At 40.1% G+C, this 20,516-nt stretch overlaps 1 protein-coding gene and 1 long non-coding RNA gene across 4 annotated transcripts; one reads left to right on the plus strand and one right to left on the minus strand.

The window, feature by feature from the left end:
• Positions 1 to 7,227: 7,227 nt before the first annotated feature.
• Positions 7,228 to 19,463, plus strand: LOC119910608 (early nodulin-20-like). Of its 3 annotated transcripts, XR_005445652.1 has the most exons (5): positions 7,228 to 7,342; positions 7,621 to 7,821; positions 17,164 to 17,271; positions 17,809 to 19,228; positions 19,363 to 19,463. XR_005445652.1 is itself a non-coding variant. In XM_038729315.1 (2 exons), exons 1-2 carry the CDS (start codon positions 7,814 to 7,816, stop codon positions 10,953 to 10,955), a joined length of 324 nt encoding a protein of 107 aa, XP_038585243.1. In that variant the 5' UTR covers positions 7,234 to 7,813; the 3' UTR covers positions 10,956 to 11,139. The 3 variants fall into 3 exon arrangements, 1 of the variants encoding a protein (XP_038585243.1); XR_005445651.1 differs by having other exon boundaries at positions 7,228 to 7,821; XM_038729315.1 differs by lacking the exons at positions 17,164 to 17,271; positions 17,809 to 19,228; positions 19,363 to 19,463 and adding an exon at positions 10,640 to 11,139 and having other exon boundaries at positions 7,234 to 7,821.
• On the minus strand, positions 11,335 to 13,545 carry LOC119910614. The gene is made up of 3 exons (XR_005445656.1): positions 13,179 to 13,545; positions 12,148 to 13,099; positions 11,335 to 11,979 (listed from the first exon to the last, which is right to left on the minus strand). It is a non-coding gene; the product is annotated as an uncharacterized LOC119910614 (long non-coding RNA).
• Positions 19,464 to 20,516: the final 1,053 nt, after the last annotated feature.

The raw sequence follows: 20,516 nt of genomic DNA on the forward strand, positions 1-20,516 counted from the left end.
TGACAGGAACTCCTCTCTCTCTCTCTGCCTTTCCCAACCTGAGCCTGTGTACTGTGTGTTATACCTGTTAGTTGTGAGTAGAAAACTGCTGTGTAGAGTAGACCTTGTAAATGAATCTGTGCAGCTTAGCTTCGTAATTCTGATTGTTGTTGACAACCTTTTTTTTGTTAAGGGTTTTTTGTTATAATATACGGATATTTCTTTGTTGTATAGCAGTGTGTAGGAGTGAGAAGCCCTTTTTGCTTTTGAGATTAGAAGCCTGGTTTAGAGCTTTGTCTTTTATTTACTTTCTGTTTTGGTTTAGGAAAGTTTAGGTTTATTAGATTGTTTTGGTTGTTGTTTTGGGCACTGCTCATCTCTGAAGCCAATAAAACTGCTAAATTGTATTTCCTGTGTTCTGGCCTTGTTTGGGAATGGGAAGAGTGGGAAGCTACACTTTTATGTTGCGTCCCGGACACCCCTAGACCTTGGGACGTAACACACCTTAACTGGCATTGCTAACGTCAAAAGCAAGATGGTGTTCATTTTATAATCTGTCAAGTTTTGAACGCTTCTATATATTAGTGATCAGTAGGATAAACCAAGAAAAATCCTGGACTTTTGAGACTTTAAATTGCTGTTTTCCTCTGGAGGGTGCTGAAAGCATCAACATCTATTTCTTTATATGCACTTCCTCTGTCTATTTTTGGTCCTGTAGAAAAACCCTGTGCCAACTTATCTGGTGCTGAAGCAGTTCCTACTGCAGAGAGACCTCAATGAGGTTTTCACCGGTGGAATTTGCTCATTAGCAAGACCTCTTAATGTTTTTATCAACTTGATCTTATTTTTTGGAGGATGTTTTATTAAGGTATTTGCAACAATTGTGGTTAATGAATACATGAATTATAAACATATGCACAATTCTGAATAAAAAGACAGCCCTACATGCAGTATTCAGCATGAACAATGTGAAGACCGTCATGCTGTCGAAGCATCTAAAAGTCTCGTCAATGACCTGTTAAACTAATTTAACCATCTGCAATAAGTCTAACATCTACCCGTGTGTTTTCCAGCTTCGCTACAGGGGAAGGACGTGTGCAGTCCCAACATCAACATCGGTGCTCTTCTCATTGAATTCTTTGAACTCTACGGTCGCCACTTCAACTACCTGAAAGTAGGTATCAGGATAAAAGATGGAGGTTGTTACGTTGCCAAAGACGAGGTTCAGAAGAACATGATGGATGGCTACAGGCCCTCCATGCTCTACATTGAGGACCCACTGCAACCAGGTAGGAACAGTGAACACAGAGGATAAAGGGTTACAAAGTGGGTTTGTCCTTTTAAAAGTTCGTCCAACATTTGAATTCCGTTTCCAGGTATTGAAATGTCATGTTCTAGTGACCATCTGTTTTGTGTCCAACAGACAACGATGTTGCCCGGAGTTTGTACGGTGCCATGCAGCTTAAGCAGGACTTTGACTACGCCCGTGTGGTGCTCAGCCATGCTGTACCCTCTCATTTCAGAGTCACTAGTGATTTTAGTTTCTGTGCAAAAACTTCCACATGAAACGAGAGCTTTCAAACAACTGCCACGGTCCATGTTTTACTGCAGCTGGTACATTGCTGGTCTTTCCTTCAGTCCTTGCTTCACAGACAGCTTTAATGTTAAACAAGTGGAGTTTTTTATTGACGATAAATAAGCACTGAGCTGTTGCTTACACAATGGAGATGGCATGGGAAACCAAAGTCAGTCACTTCTAATGAATCCAAATACCTCACTGTCATTCACGTCAAAGCGTGGTTAGGCCAAAATTTCTTAAAACTAAATGAGAGAATGACTTTGTGCATCCTGTTGTAACTAACCTTGGGGTCAAAATAGACAGTGATTTTAAACTTGACAAACAAATAAATGCGGTTGTGAAATCTAGTTTTTATCATCTTCGCCTTGTAGCCAAAGTTAAACCTTTTATTTCTTCTCGTTGTACTGTAATGCACTTTATATCGGTATAAATCACAACGCACTTTCACGCTTACAGTTAGTCCAAAATTCTGCAGCACGTCTTTTAACAGGAACCAAAAAGCGCGCTCATATAACTCCAATTCTTGCCTCATTGCACTGGCTTCCTGTTCGTTTTAGGATTGATTTTATTGTTTGTTTTTTAAAGCTGTGAATGGACTGGCCCCAACATATATCTCGGACCTCATCCAAATTTAAGTGCGGTCACTGAGGTCAGAGGGCCAGCTCCAGCTTGCGGCCCCCAAGACAAGAGAGGGCCTTTTCTGTGGTTGGACCTAAACTCTGGAACGCTCTGCCCCTCCATGTCCGAACAGCCCCTACAGTTGAGTGTTTCTCCTCTACAGACACATTTTTATTCTTTGGCTTTTAACTCCGTGAGTTGTGTGGTCCTCTGATTGTTTTACTGTATTTTAGTATTTAAAGCTGATGCTCTTATTTTGTTTTTACAAAATTTTATATTAATTGTTTTGTATGTTTGAGTCTTCTGTGCAGCACTTTGGTAACTTTGTGTTTGTAAAATGTGCTGGAACTGCTTTGTATTCAAGAAAAAGTACCAATATGGTTTATTTACTGTTATTTATGTCAGTACGTCACAGTAGCTGTTGAAAGTCACCGTTTTGTGGCTCGCTGTAAATATACTGAGAGTTTATTTAGTTGTTATGGAGGAGAGAGGTGAGGTTTCTAAATGGACAACACTGGTGCTTGAGGTCAGTGTTAGCTTCACGTGGGTGTTAATGTTTTTATTAACCCAGCACTGTCCAGCATTTTTTATGGATGTAATGTTGCAGGCTAGTTGAGTTTACCATTGCAGAAATTCAATATAATTGTAGGAGCAGAGATTATAGTGGCTGGATGTTGAATAATGAATAATTTTTTTCTGTCTGAACAACAGTCCAAAACCTAAAGATATTTAATTTACTTCTTACATTTGAGAAGCTTAAACCAGAGAATATTTAGCGTTTTTGCTTGAAAATGAAATCAATTACTAAAAAAATCGCTGCAAATCAATTTCCTGTTGATTGCATGATTTTTTTCTTCAGAATTATTTTGAGTATATTAGATATTAAGACAATCTTTGTTCAACCAGGACATTGACCTGAAGTAGTCTTCAAAACAAGAATGTGAATGTCCTTGAGTGGCTGAAGCCTAGCTAAATCCTTTTGACGAGGGTAGGCAATTTATTCAGAAGCATTTTGAGTTATATTTGTTGAAATTATCTTCATCTCCTGACAGTAATCAATAAATCAAACTGTTTAAACGTGTCATTTAAATTTCATTTTTTTTCACCGTTCTCAAACAAAATATTAACTTTAATCAGAAACATTGGTCACTTGTGATTTTGAATCTGCTGTTACTAATTTATTCATACACACAAACACACACAAACACTTGTCAGGTCTCTGGCTATTGTGGCAGACAGATGCCAATGGTATTTCTTACTAAACAAATGTATTGTGCCATACCCATACTGTCAGAGTCTGGAATGTCCTTCCACTTTGTCAACTTTACCATTATTTGGCTGTGATGACAGCATGGTGATATCTGAATGTATTTGATACCACTACACTTGTATGAACCTGCTTATTCCTTTTATAAATCACCCCTGTTCTAAAGTCCAATTTAATGCTAATGCAAAACAGAAGTGTGTGTGTGTCATTATAATAAACTCTGAAAAAGGAAACCATTCCTATAATATAGTACATCAAATTTATTAAGAAGCAAATATTTTAGATTTATATTGTGGGAGGAAAATTCAGTGCGCTTGCGTACACAGCAGGGTGTTCAGGGAACCACCGTTCCTGTTGGAAAAAAACGTTTTACTACGTTTTGTCGGCGCTGAACTCGCCCCAGGTTGATCTGGCTGGTTGGTCAACAACACAGCATTGGTGAGACTGAAACGGAAAGGGTAGATACGTATTGGACACTGATCCTCGTCTTGATCGTCCTCGTCCACAAGACGATTGCATTTCGCCACAACAGGAGTGTTCAGTCTCACCAATGCTGTGTTGTTGAGGCGTTTTGCAGTCGTGTTGTGTTGAAATACTGTCATGTTGTTGTGTTTCCCAGGAATCCTGGGAAATAAATCTGCGAGTGTTGCAAGTGATGCAATATTTTTGCCTCTCTCATTCACTGTGCAAGACGGGTCAGGTCACAGATATAAAGACATGTAGAGAGAGAGGAGATTATGGCTCTTGTTGCCAGATTGACTCTTGTCAAGTTTATATTCCCTTCATGTTACAGAGAGTTAAATGTGGATTGAAATATGAAAATATAGTAATATATAAAATACAATAAAAAAATAGAAAAATATTTACAGATATTATATATTTATTAAAATATAAAAATAGTAATACATAAAAATAGAATACAAAAATAGAAAAATATTTACAGATATTATATATTTATTAAAATATAAAAATAGTAATACATAAAAATAGAATAAAAAAATAGAAACATATTTACAGATATATAACCTTATTAAAATATAAAAAATAGTAATACATAAAAATAGAATACAAAAATAGAAAAATATTTACAGATATATAACCTTATTAAAATATAAAAAAATAGTAATGTATAAAAATATAATAAAAAATAGAAAAATATTTACAGATATATAACCTTATTAAAATATAAAAAAATAGTAATGTATAATAATAGAATAAAAAAATAGAAAAATATTTACAGATATTATATACTTATTAAAATATAAAAAAATAGTAATGTATAAAAATAGAATAAAAAAATAGAAAAATATTTACAGATATTATACATTTATAAAAACTAATAAAAATAGTAATATAATAAAATAAAAATATATACAGATTTTTAGATACACTTTCACGTTCCAATATTTGTGCCTCTCTCTTTCACTGGGTAAGACAGTTTGAGGTACAGAAGACTTGTGGAGATAGCAAGTAGAAGGCTTAACCCTCTTTGTCCTCATTGTCACTCATATGTCATTATATAGGCCAGGTATGCAATGCTTAAATCCAAAAGTTTGCTCTGGAAAAAGCAGCAGCAATTCTTGCGGCTCTAGAAAAATCACCTGCAGCATACCTGTCAAATATCCAAGAAGTAGTGAGGACAGAACCACCCAAAACTACAAACAGCTTGAATTCGTAATCGTCTAATAATTTTTGGCAAGCCCTGTAGATACGTAGTTTGATATCTTCTGTCATTGTCCGAAGAGCATCTGCAATTTTTGCTGGGGAAGTGTGGTCGGGGCACACATATGAAGATTTGTAGAGAGAGCCAGAAGAAGGCTCAAGCCTCTCGCTACCAAAATGACTCTTGTGAATCACACGGTAATTACGTGCAGAGAGGTCATCCTGCTCTTGTTTGTTTTGCTCGGATACACTACCCCGACAGTCCATGCCAGTGGAGTGGCGGCCATTTCTCGGATGCAGCAACCTGGGATTCCTGCAGGTTTGGTCCTCAAAGTCTGTCTGGATTTGTGGTGGTACTGCAGGGCAAAAAAATACAGAGAGGTCATCCTGCTCTTGTTTGTTTTGCTCTGTTTCATCAACTAACCAGTCCAAGTTTATGGAGTGGCGGCCATTTCTCAGACCCAGCAACCTGGGATTACTGCAGGTTTGGTCCTCAAAGTCTGTCTGGACTTGTGGCGTTACTACACGGTAAGTGCGTGCAGAGGTGTCATCCTGCTCTTGTTTGTTTTGCTCTGTGTCATCAACTAACCAGTCCAAGTTTAGGGAGTGGTGGCCATTTCTCGGATCCAGCAACCTGGGATTACTGCAGGTTTGGTCCTCAAAGTCTGTCTGGACTTGTGGCGTTACTACACGGTAAGTGCGTGCAGAGGGGTCATCCTGCTCTTGTTGAATTTGATCTGTGTCATCAACTAACCAGTCCAAGTTTATGGAGTGGCGGCCATTTCTCAGATCCAGCAACCTGGGATTGCTGCAGGTTTGGTCCTCAAAGTCTGTCTGGACTTGTGGTGGTACTGCAGGGCAAAAAAATACAGAGGGGCCATCCTGCTCTTGTTGAATTTGCTCTGTTTCATTAACTAACCAGTCCAAGTTTAGGGAGTGGCGGCCATTTCTCAGATCCAGCAACCTGGGATTACTGCAGGTTTGGTCCTCAAAGTCTGTCTGGATTTGTGGCGTTACTACACGGTAAGTGCGTGCAGAGGGATCATCCTGCTCTTGTTGGTTTTGCTCTGTGTCATCAATTAACCAGTCCAAGTTTAGGGAGTGGCGGCCAGTTCTCAGATCCAGCAACCTGGGATTACTGCAGGTTTGGTCCTCAAAGTCTGTCTGGACTTGTGGTGGTACAGCAGGGCAAAAAATACAGAGAGGTCATCCTGCTCTTGTTGAATTTGCTCTGTTTCATTAACTAACCAGTCCAAGTTTGGGGAGTGGCAGCCATTTCTCAGATCCAGCAACCTGGGATTACTGCAGGTTTGGTCCTCAAAGTCTGTCTGGACTTGTGGTGGTACTGCAGGGCAAAAAAATACAGAGAGGTCATCCTGCTCTTGTTTGTTTTGCTCTGTTTCATCAACTAACCAGTCCAAGTTTATGGAGTGGCAGCCATTTCTCAGATCCAGCAACCTGGGATTACTGCAGGTTTGGTCCTCAAAGTCTGTCTGGACTTGTGGCGTTACTACACGGTAAGTGCGTGCAGAGGGGTCATCCTGCTCTTGTTGAATTTGCTCTGTTTCATCAACTAACCAGTCCAAGTTTATGGAGTGGCGGCCATTTCTCAGACCCAGCAACCTGGGATTACTGCAGGTTTGGTCCTCAAAGTCTGTCTGGACGATGGATCCATAGATGATGTTTTTCTCGTCTGGTGCTGGTACAGGAGGTGATTCATGGATCACAGGTTCTGCTGGGTTAATCCTGGGTGTACTGGGTTGATTATGGCTCAGTACAGAGCTGATGAGATGTCCAGCAGTTTTGGCGACCCAAGGAAGCACAACAAGACCTAGAGCTAATACTGGCATGTCAGTAGATAGTGGGATTAACTAGATAAAATGGTATTTCTCCTGATATTTAGTTGCAAAGTTTTACAGTTCTCTGCACAAAGTATTTCTTCTGATATGTTGTTGTCTGGTTTTACAATTCTCTGCAGAAAGTGTGAGATATCTGATCGATTCTGACGCGTTTGGTCTCAGTAAAGAGTGACGTAACAAAAAAAGAAGCAGGAGTGACGTCAGGAGTGTTCCATGTTTTTTTTAAAAATACTAACGGCTGGATTTTGAAAGGATCCAACAGAGAAACTCCCTTCTGGGCTCCTTCTAAAGCCACGCCCCCAAAATACGTGAACGCACGTTGCCGTTGCAGCTGGAGGACCAGCGAAGAGGAGCGCAGTGCAGCCGCTCACATCAGGTGTAAGAAAACGTGTAACCTTATCATTATGAAATGAAACAACTAACCGTGGTGTTAGTACTCACTGTCTATCTAGCATGTTAATATTGGACAGGTTTAAAAAGACCGAGTTTTGATCAGTAACGCGCTGGCTAGTTAACTGTTAGCAACAGGTAACTTAGCTGTGCTAACAGCTTCGCTAACATTGGGCAAAGCTAAAAACAGGCTGATCCACATTTTCCCGTTACACGAACGTGATTTCGTGTTTGACTCCCAACATGGACGTTGTTTTGCATGTCAGAGCTTCCACGGTGACAGCATTATTGTCTCTGAGGACTGCACTCCAGAGCCAAGCACAGACCAGGAGAGGACCGGGGTCGAGGCGCAGAGGTGGGAGGTCCGAGGAAGAACAGGCAGGACGGAGAGGACGAGGTGCAAGTTAAGCAGCACATTTTCTAGGACCTGAGTCGAGCTTCACACTCCAACAACGGCATATGAACAGGTGTGTGTATATATATATTTTAATATTAGTACATTATTTCCCAGTGTACTTCTGTCAAAGTTTCTCTGGTGTTTCCCCCCTTAAGCCCTTTGGCAGTCAAAAGTGCTATATAAATATAATCCACTATTGTTATTACTTTTTATTATTTATTTATTTTTACTGATTACACCAACACTAACTACAGCTCTGCTTCAGCCATTGGCTCATCTGTGTTATGTCCACTGACGTGAATGGAACAAGTGTCTGTGTTTATTGCAGCCCTGAGAGGACTACAGACACCTGGTTTTTATACTCTCTATTTAATATGTGTTGGTGTATAAAGACAAAAAGTGTTTTAGAAACAACTTGCTTACCTTGCCTTTACCTGGTGAAGTTATGTGGAAAGCAATAATGGTACATATTATATATTGCAATGCACTAGATGAGGTTAGCAACTGCTCAGCGTTGGCCACATAGCTAGCGTAACTATCCATGTTTTTCCAGATTTTCTGATATTGACTGTTTTCACTGACATTATCTGAATCTCGTTGGCCTGACAGTCTTCATCACATAAACCTTTATTGCTGTTTTTATCCTTACTTAGAGTTTATGTTGGAGTCTTGCTTTGTGCCGTGAGCTGGTTGTTTTGTTAGAAGACTGCATTTCATTAGCTGGGGTGTTTTGTCGCTGTGGTCTGCAGGACCCGCATCCTGATCCATTGCCTTTGCATTAAAAGCAGAATAGTGGCTGTTCCAAGCAACAGAGGAAACAGGCGTGTGCTTTATTTCTAACTGAGGTTTGAGCCTATTGACAATAATGCAGTAAAAATTGATTCATTAGTGATTTCATTGAAAAACTACATATAGCCCCTTTAAAACAGAATATGGAAGGTATTTCTGTACTGGCATGGCAGTGCAAGAATGTGATGTGAGTAAAGTTATAAATTATGATCAAGTCTGATTTATGAAGTTTGCTTTTTATTTATTTATGAAGGAACGCTGTAGGAAGCAGAATAGATTGGATGTCTGCATTTTATCAGTGGTCTGTAGTTCAAGACTCCATCAATCTTGTAGTTGATGAGACAATATCAGAAATATTATATTCTGCACATCTAAAGAATGTGACGAGCATATTTTGTACAACAGTTGATAATAATTTCAAAGGCTCAGTTTAGATGGAGGCTGGCTGCAGGTGTTCAAGAGCCTGAACATCTTGTCTGTGTGCAGACAGTTTTTGTATTGACTTGAGGGGAATCTGCAGCACTGTGCTGACTGGCAGCACAGAAATACACACCCCTGTCATTTAATGAAACATTTGAAACAGTGAGGCTTGACTCTTTACGGCCGTCTCCATCAAAGCTGATTTTTCCTTTCACGTCGTCCTCGGGGTATAGGGAGTCCAGATACAGATATCCCAGGAACTTTAGCGCTTTGTTTTCATCTTGTTTGTACCAGAGAATGCGATCAAAATTTGTTATGCTGTGTGAACATTTGATCTCACTGGCAACAGATTCACCAGTTCCTTTTATGATGAAAGGAGGTTTTTGACTGACAGTGTAGGTATTTGAGGCACCTGTAGAAAAAGAACAGATGTTATTTTAAATACTGAAATGGTTAGCTGTGTAGGATCTTACTCTGTCTGAAATACTCACCCTTATTCCCTGGCAGATGAAGGAAACACAATATAAAGACCTTAAACATCATGGTAAAGAATTTTAAATGTGAGTTTGTTCTATCTGCTTTTCTTTCTGGTGCTTTCAGCTCAGCACCTGTAGACGAAAGCACATCACTGTTGCATTATAACAAACAGGGGAGGTGTCCGTAATCTACATCACAGCTTTCACTTTGTCAGCAGGGTATAGCACTGTGTTGATTTTACAATCTATGGACGTGGAAATCCTTTATTTTCATTGTATGAGGTTTTTTCCCCCCTGCAGGTGTGAGAAATACTGCAGATATATACAAACAACATGTAGTAGTTGCAGTTTGGTGCATCAGTTTGTGGCAGCCTGTCTGACAATATATTTAACCTACTGACTGCAGACACATAAAAATAAAATCTGCAACTCATTTTGTCTCTTTCTACTTTATTTATTAATTTTCTTTTTATGCATTGTTTGGCTCGTCAGGCTTTAATTGAAAACTGCCACTACACACCACAGACGTACTGTACTGCCTCCAAATGAGAGGAAACAAAATAAGAAAGAAAGACCTGAAGTGAACCCTGGAACCCTGGCCGCTTGGCGAGCATTATGACGTGCATTTTACTGGGACGTCACAGGGATCAAAGGGAAAAGGCTGGACTACAAACAAGCTGTTTTTAGGCAGTTCAGAACAGTGTTTTCTGTAGGAGATGGGAACTCCCTTTCGGGTGGACATTGGGCTTTTTTACTTTGCAAACCTTTTACATGTACAAAAAAGATATGACTCAATAAAGGAGAGGGGAAATGTTGTGTTGGCAGCCCGGCTGACGGTGAGTGTCCTGTTTATTTCTCCCTTTTTGCTTGTGATTCTGTTTTCCCCTGGTGTCTTCCTGTACTCTGCCTGCCTCCCTGTGTCTCCTCCCCTGCGTGTGCTCTCCCTCTCTCTCTCCCTCCGCTCCTGAGCCCGGCCAGCGACCTCGTCAGCCACCTCCTCTGCCTGCCACACCTGCCAGCAATCAGCCTCATCTCCAACAGTACTTCTACCCGGTTCTCCAGTCAACCCCTGCTTGATCATCGTTGCTCCTTACCCGGTGCCACTTCACCATTCAAGCTCGCACGTATTGTGTATCTTTTCTATATCTCTGTGCTTTGTCTCCGCTGTGTCTGACCCTGTCTGTCTGTCTGTCTCCCCTCCAGGTCCACTCACCTCCGTGCTCCGCTCCGCCAGCTGGGCTCGCCACCCTACCCTCTCCCCTCGGACCTCTTCCATGGCGTCCTCCCGGCTCCTCCCCGTGCCTCCTTGCTTCCTCGGTCCCCAGCGCCCCTGGCTCCCTTGTCTCAGTCTCCTCGGTTCCCCGTGCTCGTGTTTCCCCGGCGTCCGCCGCTCCCTCACCTCCACTCCCTCAACCCCGTATCCCCTTCAATAAAGCCTGTTCTTCCCCAGAGTTGCGTTTGGGTCCACTCTGTCCCCACACCACACCGTAACAGGAAAAACCCAAAAAGCATTATATGACCTCATTAACAAAACATAATAACTGCGTGTGTTGTACATGTATGTAGGTACTGACTTCCTGACACGGACTAACCATTTTGGACTTTTGTATTTCTCAATTGGTAGTAATTCATAATATTGCCCTGTGTTACCTCTGCATTTAGCGTTGCCACTGAAAACTTTATTAAAACATTTGTAACATAGACTTGTTGCCTAGTGTTTGTCTATTAAATGACCTCAATTAAGCTACCATACTTGGATTCGGAACTTCTAACCGTATCTTCCAGTAAGTGGAACTTGAGTTAAAATTATTTTGAATGGTTTTGTTTCTAATGTCAACAATTAACTTTGGCAAAATCTTGCAAGGAATGGGTTTGAGAGTTTAATGGAATTAAAACACAATGAAATAATAATTTAACATAGTTTGAAACCAACAGGAAAGTAATTAAAACAGGAAAACTACAAATGTCTTTTTAAACATGTTGGGTTAGATTACAGAGTACATATGGTGTCAAATTCATTGCCCATAATTTTACATTGGGACATTTTTAACCCTTGTTTTGCACAGCCACTATTACCACAAATACTGATTACTAACAAAAAGGTATGTGCAATTTCAAATAGTCAGAGTAATTGTATCAGTGTTAGTCTAGAGCTCCCTCTGTAGTCTATCAAAGAAACTGTTATCTTTTGTTCACATGGGTATTTGTACAGCTGTCTGAGTCACCTGTATCACTGTGTTTACTCACAGCACAGAAATACACTCCACTGTCCTCAGACAGCAGCTTCTTCACTGTCAAAGATCCAGTCTCAGCATTGTTCTTTGTTGCTGGGAATTTTTCTTCACTGAAGCCACTTTGATACTTAGGTGGAGGAGTTGTAGTCGTGAAAACTATTTCCTTCATCCTCTGCCCTGGTAGCTGTCTGTACCAGTACATCTGGTAATAGGTAGCATCCTTGGTGTGGCTGCAGTTTATTGTTGCACTTTCACCCTGGTGTTTCCACAGTATGTCAGTCTGGGTGACATCACTCCCATCAATAAGACCTGAGTATATAATCGTAAAAGTTACCAGTTAGAAACTTTTACTCAGCATTTTAGATTCCGTGTGTTATCTGAGATCAATTCCATCAAATGAATAATCAACTATAATCAGAGCAAAACCATGAAACAATAAAAAATGTATTATTTTCAGTTGATTTTATTGTAAATTACCTGTAATCCACAGCAAAAACACTGACAATATGAGGAGATCTTGTTTGATGATATCCATGTTCTGACAGAGAGAGACTGCCAGAGTCTCATAGTTACAGAGACATGAAGAGTTGCAGGTGTCTCTGCATTAACACTGTGTAGGTGGGAGTATCAGTGGAAGTGTAGGTCCGCCTACAGTTCATCACTGTCATGAATGTTACCTCTAATTCAGATCTGTAGCACTGACAAGACTGAGAAAGACAGATTTCATGATGTGATGATCTTTAAAACAGAATATGGAAGGTTTTTCTGTACTGGCATGGAAGTAAAATTATATCTTAGGATCAAGTCTGATTTATGAAGTTTTTCTTTTTTACCAAAATCTAAACCTGAAACACAATGTAGGAAGCAGAATAGTTTGGATGTCTGCATTTTATCAGTGGTCTGTAGTTCAAGACTCCATCAGTCCTGTAGTTGATGAGACAATATCAGAAATATTATTTTCTGCACATCCAAGAAATGTGACGACCATATTTTGTACAACAGTTGATAATAACTTCAAAGGCTCAGTTTAGATGGAGGCTGGCTGCAGGTGTTCAAGAGCCTGAACATCTTGTCTGTCTGCAGACAGTTTTTGTATTGACTTGAGGGGAATCTGCAGCACTGTGCTGACTGGCAGCACAGAAATACACACCCCTGTCATTTAATGAAACATTTGAAACAGTGAGGCTTGACTCTTTACGGCCGTCTCCATCAAAGCTGATTTTTCCTTTCACGTCGTCCTCGAGGTTTGGGAAGCCCAGATTCAGATATCCCAGGAACTTTAGCGCTTTGTTTTCTTCTTGTTTGTACCAGAGAATACGATTAAAATTTGTTATGCTGTGTGAACATTTGATCTCACTGGTAACAGATTCATTATTTCTCTTAATGATGAAAGGAGGTTTTTGACTGACAGTATAGGTATTTGAGGCACCTGTAGAAAAAGAACAGATGTTATTTTAAATACTGAAATGATTAGCTGTGTAGGATCTTACTCTGTCTGAAATACTCACCCTTATTCCCTGGCAGATGAAGGAAACACAATATAAAGACCTTAAACATCATGGTAAAGAATTTTAAATGTGAGTTTGTTCTATCTGCTTTTCTTTCTGGTGCTTTCAGCTCAGCACCTGTAGACGAAAGCACATCACTGTTGCATTATAACAAACAGGGGAGGTGTCCGTAATCTACATCACAGCTTTCACTTTGTCAGCAGGGTATAGCACTGTGTTGATTTTACAATCTATGGACGTGGAAATCCTTTATTTTCATTGTATGAGGTTTTTTCCCCCCTGCAGGTGTGAGAAATACTGCAGATATATACAAACAACATGTAGTAGTTGCAGTTTGGTGCATCAGTTTGTGGCAGCCTGTCTGACAATATATTACATGTTGTAATTGCATTTGTTTTAGTCATGTTTGTTTTAGTGGGGATGTTACTTTTATCCTGACATGGCAAAAAAATCAACCCTTAACGTGAACGACAGTCTGTTCCTCATAATGCAGTAATTGTTTTATGAAAGGTCCAGTTAGTCCTTTCTGACCTCATTAACAAAACATAAATACTGCATGTGTTGTACATTTCTGTAGGTACTCACTTCCCAACAGTGACTAACCATTTTTGTATTGTTTTAGTTGGTTTTAATTCACAATATTGCCGTGTTTTACCCCTACATTTAGCTTTATCACTGACCTCTGTCAGTTTGAGAAAACATGTGTAACATAGACTTGCTGCCTAGAGCTTGTGGATTAAATGACCTCAGTTAAACTAGCATACTTGGATTTGGAATTTTAAACCAAATCTTATGCTCTTTGGTTGTGTAAGTGTTATGAGGTTCCAGTAAGTGGACCTTGAGTTAAAATTATTTTGTTGCTTCTATTGTCAAGAACTAACTTTGGCAAAATTTTGCAAAGAATGGGTTTGAAATTTTAATGGAATTAAAACCCAATGAAATAATAATTGAACACAATTTGAAACCAACAGGACAATAATTCAAACAGGAACATTACAAATGTCTGTTAAAGATGTTGGGTTAGATTACAGAGTACATATGGTGTCACATTAATTGCCCATAATTTCACATTGTGACATTTGTTGAAACCTTGTTTTGCACAGCCACTATTACCACAAATGATACTGATTACTAACAAAAGGCTATATGTGCAATTTAATGGTCAGATATCATATCAGTGTTAGTCTAGAGCTCCCTCTGTAGTCCATCCAAGAAACAGTATCTTCTGTTCACATGGATATTTGTATGCATTTAAAGCTGCAGTAACTCTTCTCAGTGCTCAGCGTCATAACGTACATTACCTATAATACAGAGCAGGGCTGCAGAGAGTTTATCAGACCAGCTGTGATCATTATTGTGTTCTGAGCAAAATGATCCAGAGTGACAGTGAGTGTCAGTCTGAGTGATGGGAGGTGTGACGTTACAACGGAGATATGAAGAGTTAGAGGTGGGAGTGTCGCTGTAGTATGTGATGTTCTGTGGTTGTACTTGAGGTCCCCCTACAGTAGAGCAGATAAAATGTTTTGCCAACAGCGCGCTGGGTTTTTGTTCAGCTTCCACATGTGTTTGTATCACTGTGCTCACTAACAGCACAGAAGTACAAGCCTTTATCTTCTGGGACCAGATTCTTCACAGTGAATGTCCCACTGTGAGCGTCAGGCTTGGTGGCTGAGAATTTCTCTTTGCTGAAGTCTGGTTCAAAATCAGGTTTGTTGTTTGCAATTGTGAACACTACTTGTTTCATTGCTTCTCCTGGCAGCTGTCTGTACCAGTACATCTGGTAATAGCCGCCACCCTTGGTGTGGCTGCAGCTTATTGTTGCATTTTCACCCTGGTGTATCCACAGTATGTCAGTCTGGGTGACATCACTCCCATCAATTAGACCTGTGTGTAAAACAGTTAGGTTAATAGTGAAAATGCATTTACTTTAAAACACTTTAAAACCATTGTCACCCTCTGCTGCCATGTCAAAAATTATAGTTTAATAATGAAAAGCAAGTAATCCTTAATGTAAGTCACCTTTCATCCAGAGCAGAAATAATAAAAAGCTGAAGAGACCATGTTTGATAATGTCCATGTTCTGGTATCTGGAGACTCACATAAATCTGTTAGTGTAGTTACAGAGAGATGAAGAGTTGCAGGTGGGAGTGTCTCTGCAGCGTGTGACGTTTTCTGATCCTGTTGGCTGCTGTATCAAAATTTGCTTGGTGAATTAAAGTAACTGGGAGTATTTGTGGTACTTGAGGTCCCCCTACAGTACGTGAGATGGTGGGACAGATGTGTGCTAACAGTGCACTGGGGTTTTTGTTCAGATATTGAGTGTGTTTGTATCACTGTGCTCACTAACAGCACAGAAGTACAAGCCTTTATCTTCTGGCACCAGATTCTTCACAGTGAATGTCCCACTTTGCTGAATTCTCCAAAGTCGTGATCTTTGCTGGCTGTTGTTGTGAACACTATTTGTTTCATTGCTTCTCCTGGCCGCTGTCTGTACCAGTACATCTGGAAATGGTTAGCATCCTTTGTGTGGCTGCAGTTTATTGTTGCATTTTCACCCTGGTGTATCCACAGTATGTCAGTCTGGGTGACATCACTCCCATCAGTAAGACCTGTGTATATAATAGTAAAAGTTATCAATTAGAAACTTTTACTCAGCATCTTGGATTCTGTTGTTATCTGAGATCACTTCCAACAAATGAATAATTGTCTACAACAAGAGCAAAAACATAAAACAATAAAAGAACGTAAACTTTTTTTAGTTGATTTTATTGCAAATTACCTGTAATCCACAACAAAAACACTGACAATATGAGGAGATCTTGTTTGATGATATCCATGTTCTGACAGACAGAGACTGCCAGAGTCTCATAGTTACAGAGACATGAAGAGTTGCAGGTGTCTCTGCATTAACACTGTGTAGGTGGGAGTATCAGTGGAAGTGTAGGTCCCCCTACAGTTCATCACTGTCATGAATGTTACCTCTAATTCAGATCTGTAGCACTGACAAGACTGAGCAAGACAGATTTTATGATGTGATGTATTTTGTGATGATATTTAAAGGGGCAATATGTAGTTTTCAGCAGACACTAGCGGTTTGGTTTTAAGATTGCAACCAGATGTGGGCTCGTACGCGTGCTTGCTTGAAATCGTAAAGCTCATACAGCGCAGCGAGCCAGCATATTGGCACAATATTTTGTAAAAGAAGGCAGTGTGACAGCAGCTGGAGACATCTTCACACCACATGCTGGAAACTCAGGTAAACCCCTACTGCAACGTTACAGTAATATATTTTGCAGCTTGCGGTTGAAGTAATCCGTGCTTGTCACATGATAACTTTATATTTACTGTATTAAGCCGACGTGATACATTGGCGTTAGCTCACCTGCTGCTTTTCAGTAACTAACATTACTATTTGTGTATCTTTTACCGGAGGCTCAGCAATGTCAGCACAGCTAAATGGATGAGAACGAAACGGTTAATGAGCTGGACTGAATATTATAAATGACACTGTTGTAAGTAACTTTACTGTAGTGGCTCTTCCATTGTGGTGTTGTCATATTATGTGGCTCATGTTAGTTATGCCGAATGAGACGGTGGAGAAGCTGTATACCTGAGTATCGCTAAAACCACAATAAATCTAAATTGAACTTTACGAAGCACTCAGTGGTAGATCCGTGCTAAAGTAAGCTGGCTGCTCCTGCCTTGCATCAACAAACAAATCGCTCCACATTGCTTGGTACCGTTACATCCTGTCTTGCAGGCTAAAATAAACACTTTGTCATAATTCCAGTGGTACACAGGATATTTATATGAATCGTGTTAAATTAAGGATTAGGAGTGTAAACTGGTGTTTTCATGCTTACAATAGACCTGAAGTGCAGTTTCTTGCAGCACAGTGTCAGGAGCCAAGCGTGCGTTTGTTGTGACTGTTTTCTATCCGACTGCCTCTGTTCAGTATCAGCACCCTTATCATGTGTGTTCCCAGGTTCCCATCATCAAACTGACTGACTCCTTCACTGAGGTCAAAGTGGACATCAGCTTCAATGTGAAGAGTGGCGTTGAAGCCGCTCGGCTCAGCAAGGACTACAAAGAGGTATAGCTGGCGTCATGCGTGCAACTTTTTTGAAACGTTTGCAAAATGTTTGACCTTTTTTCTTGTGTTTGTCATGTATCCTTGGAATACACACACTTCATGATTAATGGATGTGTAAGTGTACACATTGTTTGAACATTTGAAACATTTTCCCACGCTGTTTTCCAGGGGTCTACAGATCATAGTATTATCTCAAACAATTCTCTTAAATCTCTAAGGTTGTAAAGAAGCCTGAAATACTGAAACCTAAATGGTGCCTTTCTTACAACATAAAAAAACAAAACAAAGATAGTTGCTGTTATAGAATGTACAGGTTTCTTAGTAGCATATAGAGCTTTTGACAACACTTTTTAACATACAGGAAGCCATTTGATTCCAAAGCATTGCTTAATGGAGGTTTAACGTCTTGTGTGGCATATTTAGAGTAATCATTTCCTAACTCACCTGTTATGACCCTGGGGTCATATTTAGTTTGTTTTTATCTCCCCCTGCAATGTCAGCTGTCTCTCCTCCCTTAGAGTATGTGTGTGTATGCAGGTAATGGAGAACAGGAGGGCACACTGGATTGGTCCTGCAGAGCTGATTGGAGTCTCCTGATTGGTCACCTGGATGACAACAGCCATCTTAAGCACCACTGACAGGAACTCCTCTCTCTCTCTCTCTCTCTCTGCCTTTCCCAACCTGAGCCTGTGTACTGTGTGTTATACCTGTTAGTTGTGAGTAGAAAACTGCTGTGTAGAGTAGACCTTGTAAATGAATCTGTGCAGCTTAGCTTCGTAATTCTGATTGTTGTTGACAACCTTTTTTTTGTTGGCTTTAGCCATTTTTGTTATAATATACGGATATTTCTTTGTTGTATAGCAGTGTGTAGGAGTGAGAAGCCCTTTTTGTTTTTGAGATTAGAAGCCTGGTTTAGAGCTTTGTCTTTTATTTACTTTCTGTTTTTGGTTTAGGAAAGTTTAGGTTTATTAGATTGTTTTGGTTGTTGTTTTGGGCACTGCTCATCTCTGAAGCCAATAAAACTGCTAAATTGTATTTCCTGTGTTCTGGCCTTGTTTGGGAATGGGAAGAGTGGGAAGCTACACTTTTATGTTGCGTCCCGGACACCCCTAGACCTTGGGACGTAACACACCTTAACTGGCATTGCTAACGTCAAAAGCAAGATGGTGTTCATTTTATAATCTGTCAAGTTTTGAACGCTTCTATATATTAGTGATCAGTAGGATAAACCAAGAAAAATCCTGGACTTTTGAGACTTTAAATTGCTGTTTTCCTTTGGAGGGTGCTGAAAGCATCAACATGTATTTCTTTATATGCACTTCCTCTGTCTATTTTTGGTCCTGTAGAAAAACCCTGTGCCAACTTATCTGGTGCTGAAGCAGTTCCTACTGCAGAGGAACCTCAATGAGGTTTTCACCGGTGGAATTTGCTCATTAGCAAGACCTCTTAATGTTTTTATCAACTTGATCTTATTTTTTGGAGGATGTTTTGTTCTATAACAGACTTTGGGCCCTTTTGGTTATGTAGTTTCTATTATTAAGGTATTTGCAACAATTGTGGTTAATGAATACATGAATTATAAACATGCACAATTCTGAACAAAACAGCCCTACATGCAGTATTCAGCATGAACAATGTGAAGACCGTCATGCTGTCGAAGCATCTAAAAGTCTCGTCAATGACCTGTTAAACTCATTTAACCATCTGCAATAAGTCTAACATCTACCCGTGTGTTTTCCAGCTTCGCTACAGGGGAAGGACGTGTGCAGTCCCAACATCAACATCGGTGTTCTTCTCATTGAATTCTTTGAGTTCTACGGTCGCCACTTCAACTACCTGAAAGTAGGTATCAGGATAAAAGATGGAGGTTGTTACGTTGCCAAAGACGAGGTTCAGAAGAACATGATGGATGGCTACAGGCCCTCCATGCTCTACATTGAGGACCCACTGCAACCAGGTAGGAACAGTGAACACAGAGGATAAAGGGTTACAAAGTGGGTTTGTCCTTTTAAAAGTTCGTCCAACATTTGAATTCCGTTTCCAGGTATTGAAATGTCATGTTCTAGTGACCATCTGTTTTGTGTCCAACAGACAACGATGTTGCCCGGAGTTTGTACGGTGCCATGCAGCTTAAGCAGGACTTTGACTACGCCCGTGTGGTGCTCAGCCATGCTGTACCCTCTCATTTCAGAGTCACTTGTGATTTTAGTTTCTGTGCAAAAACTTCCACATGAAACGAGAGTTTTCAAACAACTGCCACGGTCCATGTTTTACTGCAGCTGGTACATTGCTGGTCTTTCCTTCAGTCCTTGCTTCACAGACAGCTTTAATGTTAAACAAGTGGAGTTTTTTATTGACGATAAATAAGCACTGAGCTGTTGCTTACACAATGGAGATGGCATGGGAAACCAAAGTCAGTCACTTCTAATGAATCCAAATACCTCACTGTCATTCACGTCAAAGCGTGGTTAGGCCAAAATTTCTTAAAACTAAATGAGAGAATGACTTTGTGCATCCTGTTGTAACTAACCTTGGGGTCAAAATAGACAGTGATTTTAAACTTGACAAACAAATAAATGCGGTTGTGAAATCTAGTTTTTATCATCTTCGCCTTGTAGCCAAAGTTAAACCTTTTATTTCTTCTCGTTGTACTGTAATGCACTTTATATCGGTATAAATCACAACGTACTTTCACGCTTACACCAAAATTCTGCAGCACGTCTTTTAACAGGAACCAAAAAGCGCGCTCATATAACTCCAATTCTTGCCTCATTGCACTGGCTTCCTGTTCGTTTTAGGATTGATTTTATTGTTTGTTTTTTAAAGCTGTGAATGGACTGGCCCCAACATATATCTCGGACCTCATCCAAATTTATACGCCAGTGCGGTCACTGAGGTCAGAGGGCCAGCTCCAGCTTGCGGCCCCCAAGACAAGAGAGGGCCTTTTCTGTGGTTGGACCTAAACTCTGGAACGCTCTGCCCCTCCATGTCCGAACAGCCCCTACAATTGAGTGTTTCTCCTCTACAGACACATTTTTATTCTTTGGCTTTTAACTCCGTGAGTTGTGTGGTCCTCTGATTGTTTTACTGTATTTTAGTATTTAAAGCTGATGCTCTTATTTTGCTTTTACAAAATTTTATATTAATTGTTTTGTATGTTTGAGTCTTCTGTGCAGCACTTTGGTAACTTTGTGTTTGTAAAATGTGCTGGAACTGCTTTGTATTCAAGAAAAAGTCCCAATATG

This window comes from Micropterus salmoides, unplaced genomic scaffold (genome assembly GCF_014851395.1).
Source record: "Micropterus salmoides isolate LMB-PRFRI ecotype aquatic unplaced genomic scaffold, ASM1485139v1 Ms_hic_scaffold_19, whole genome shotgun sequence".
Classification (NCBI taxonomy): domain Eukaryota; kingdom Metazoa; phylum Chordata; class Actinopteri; order Centrarchiformes; family Centrarchidae; genus Micropterus; species Micropterus salmoides.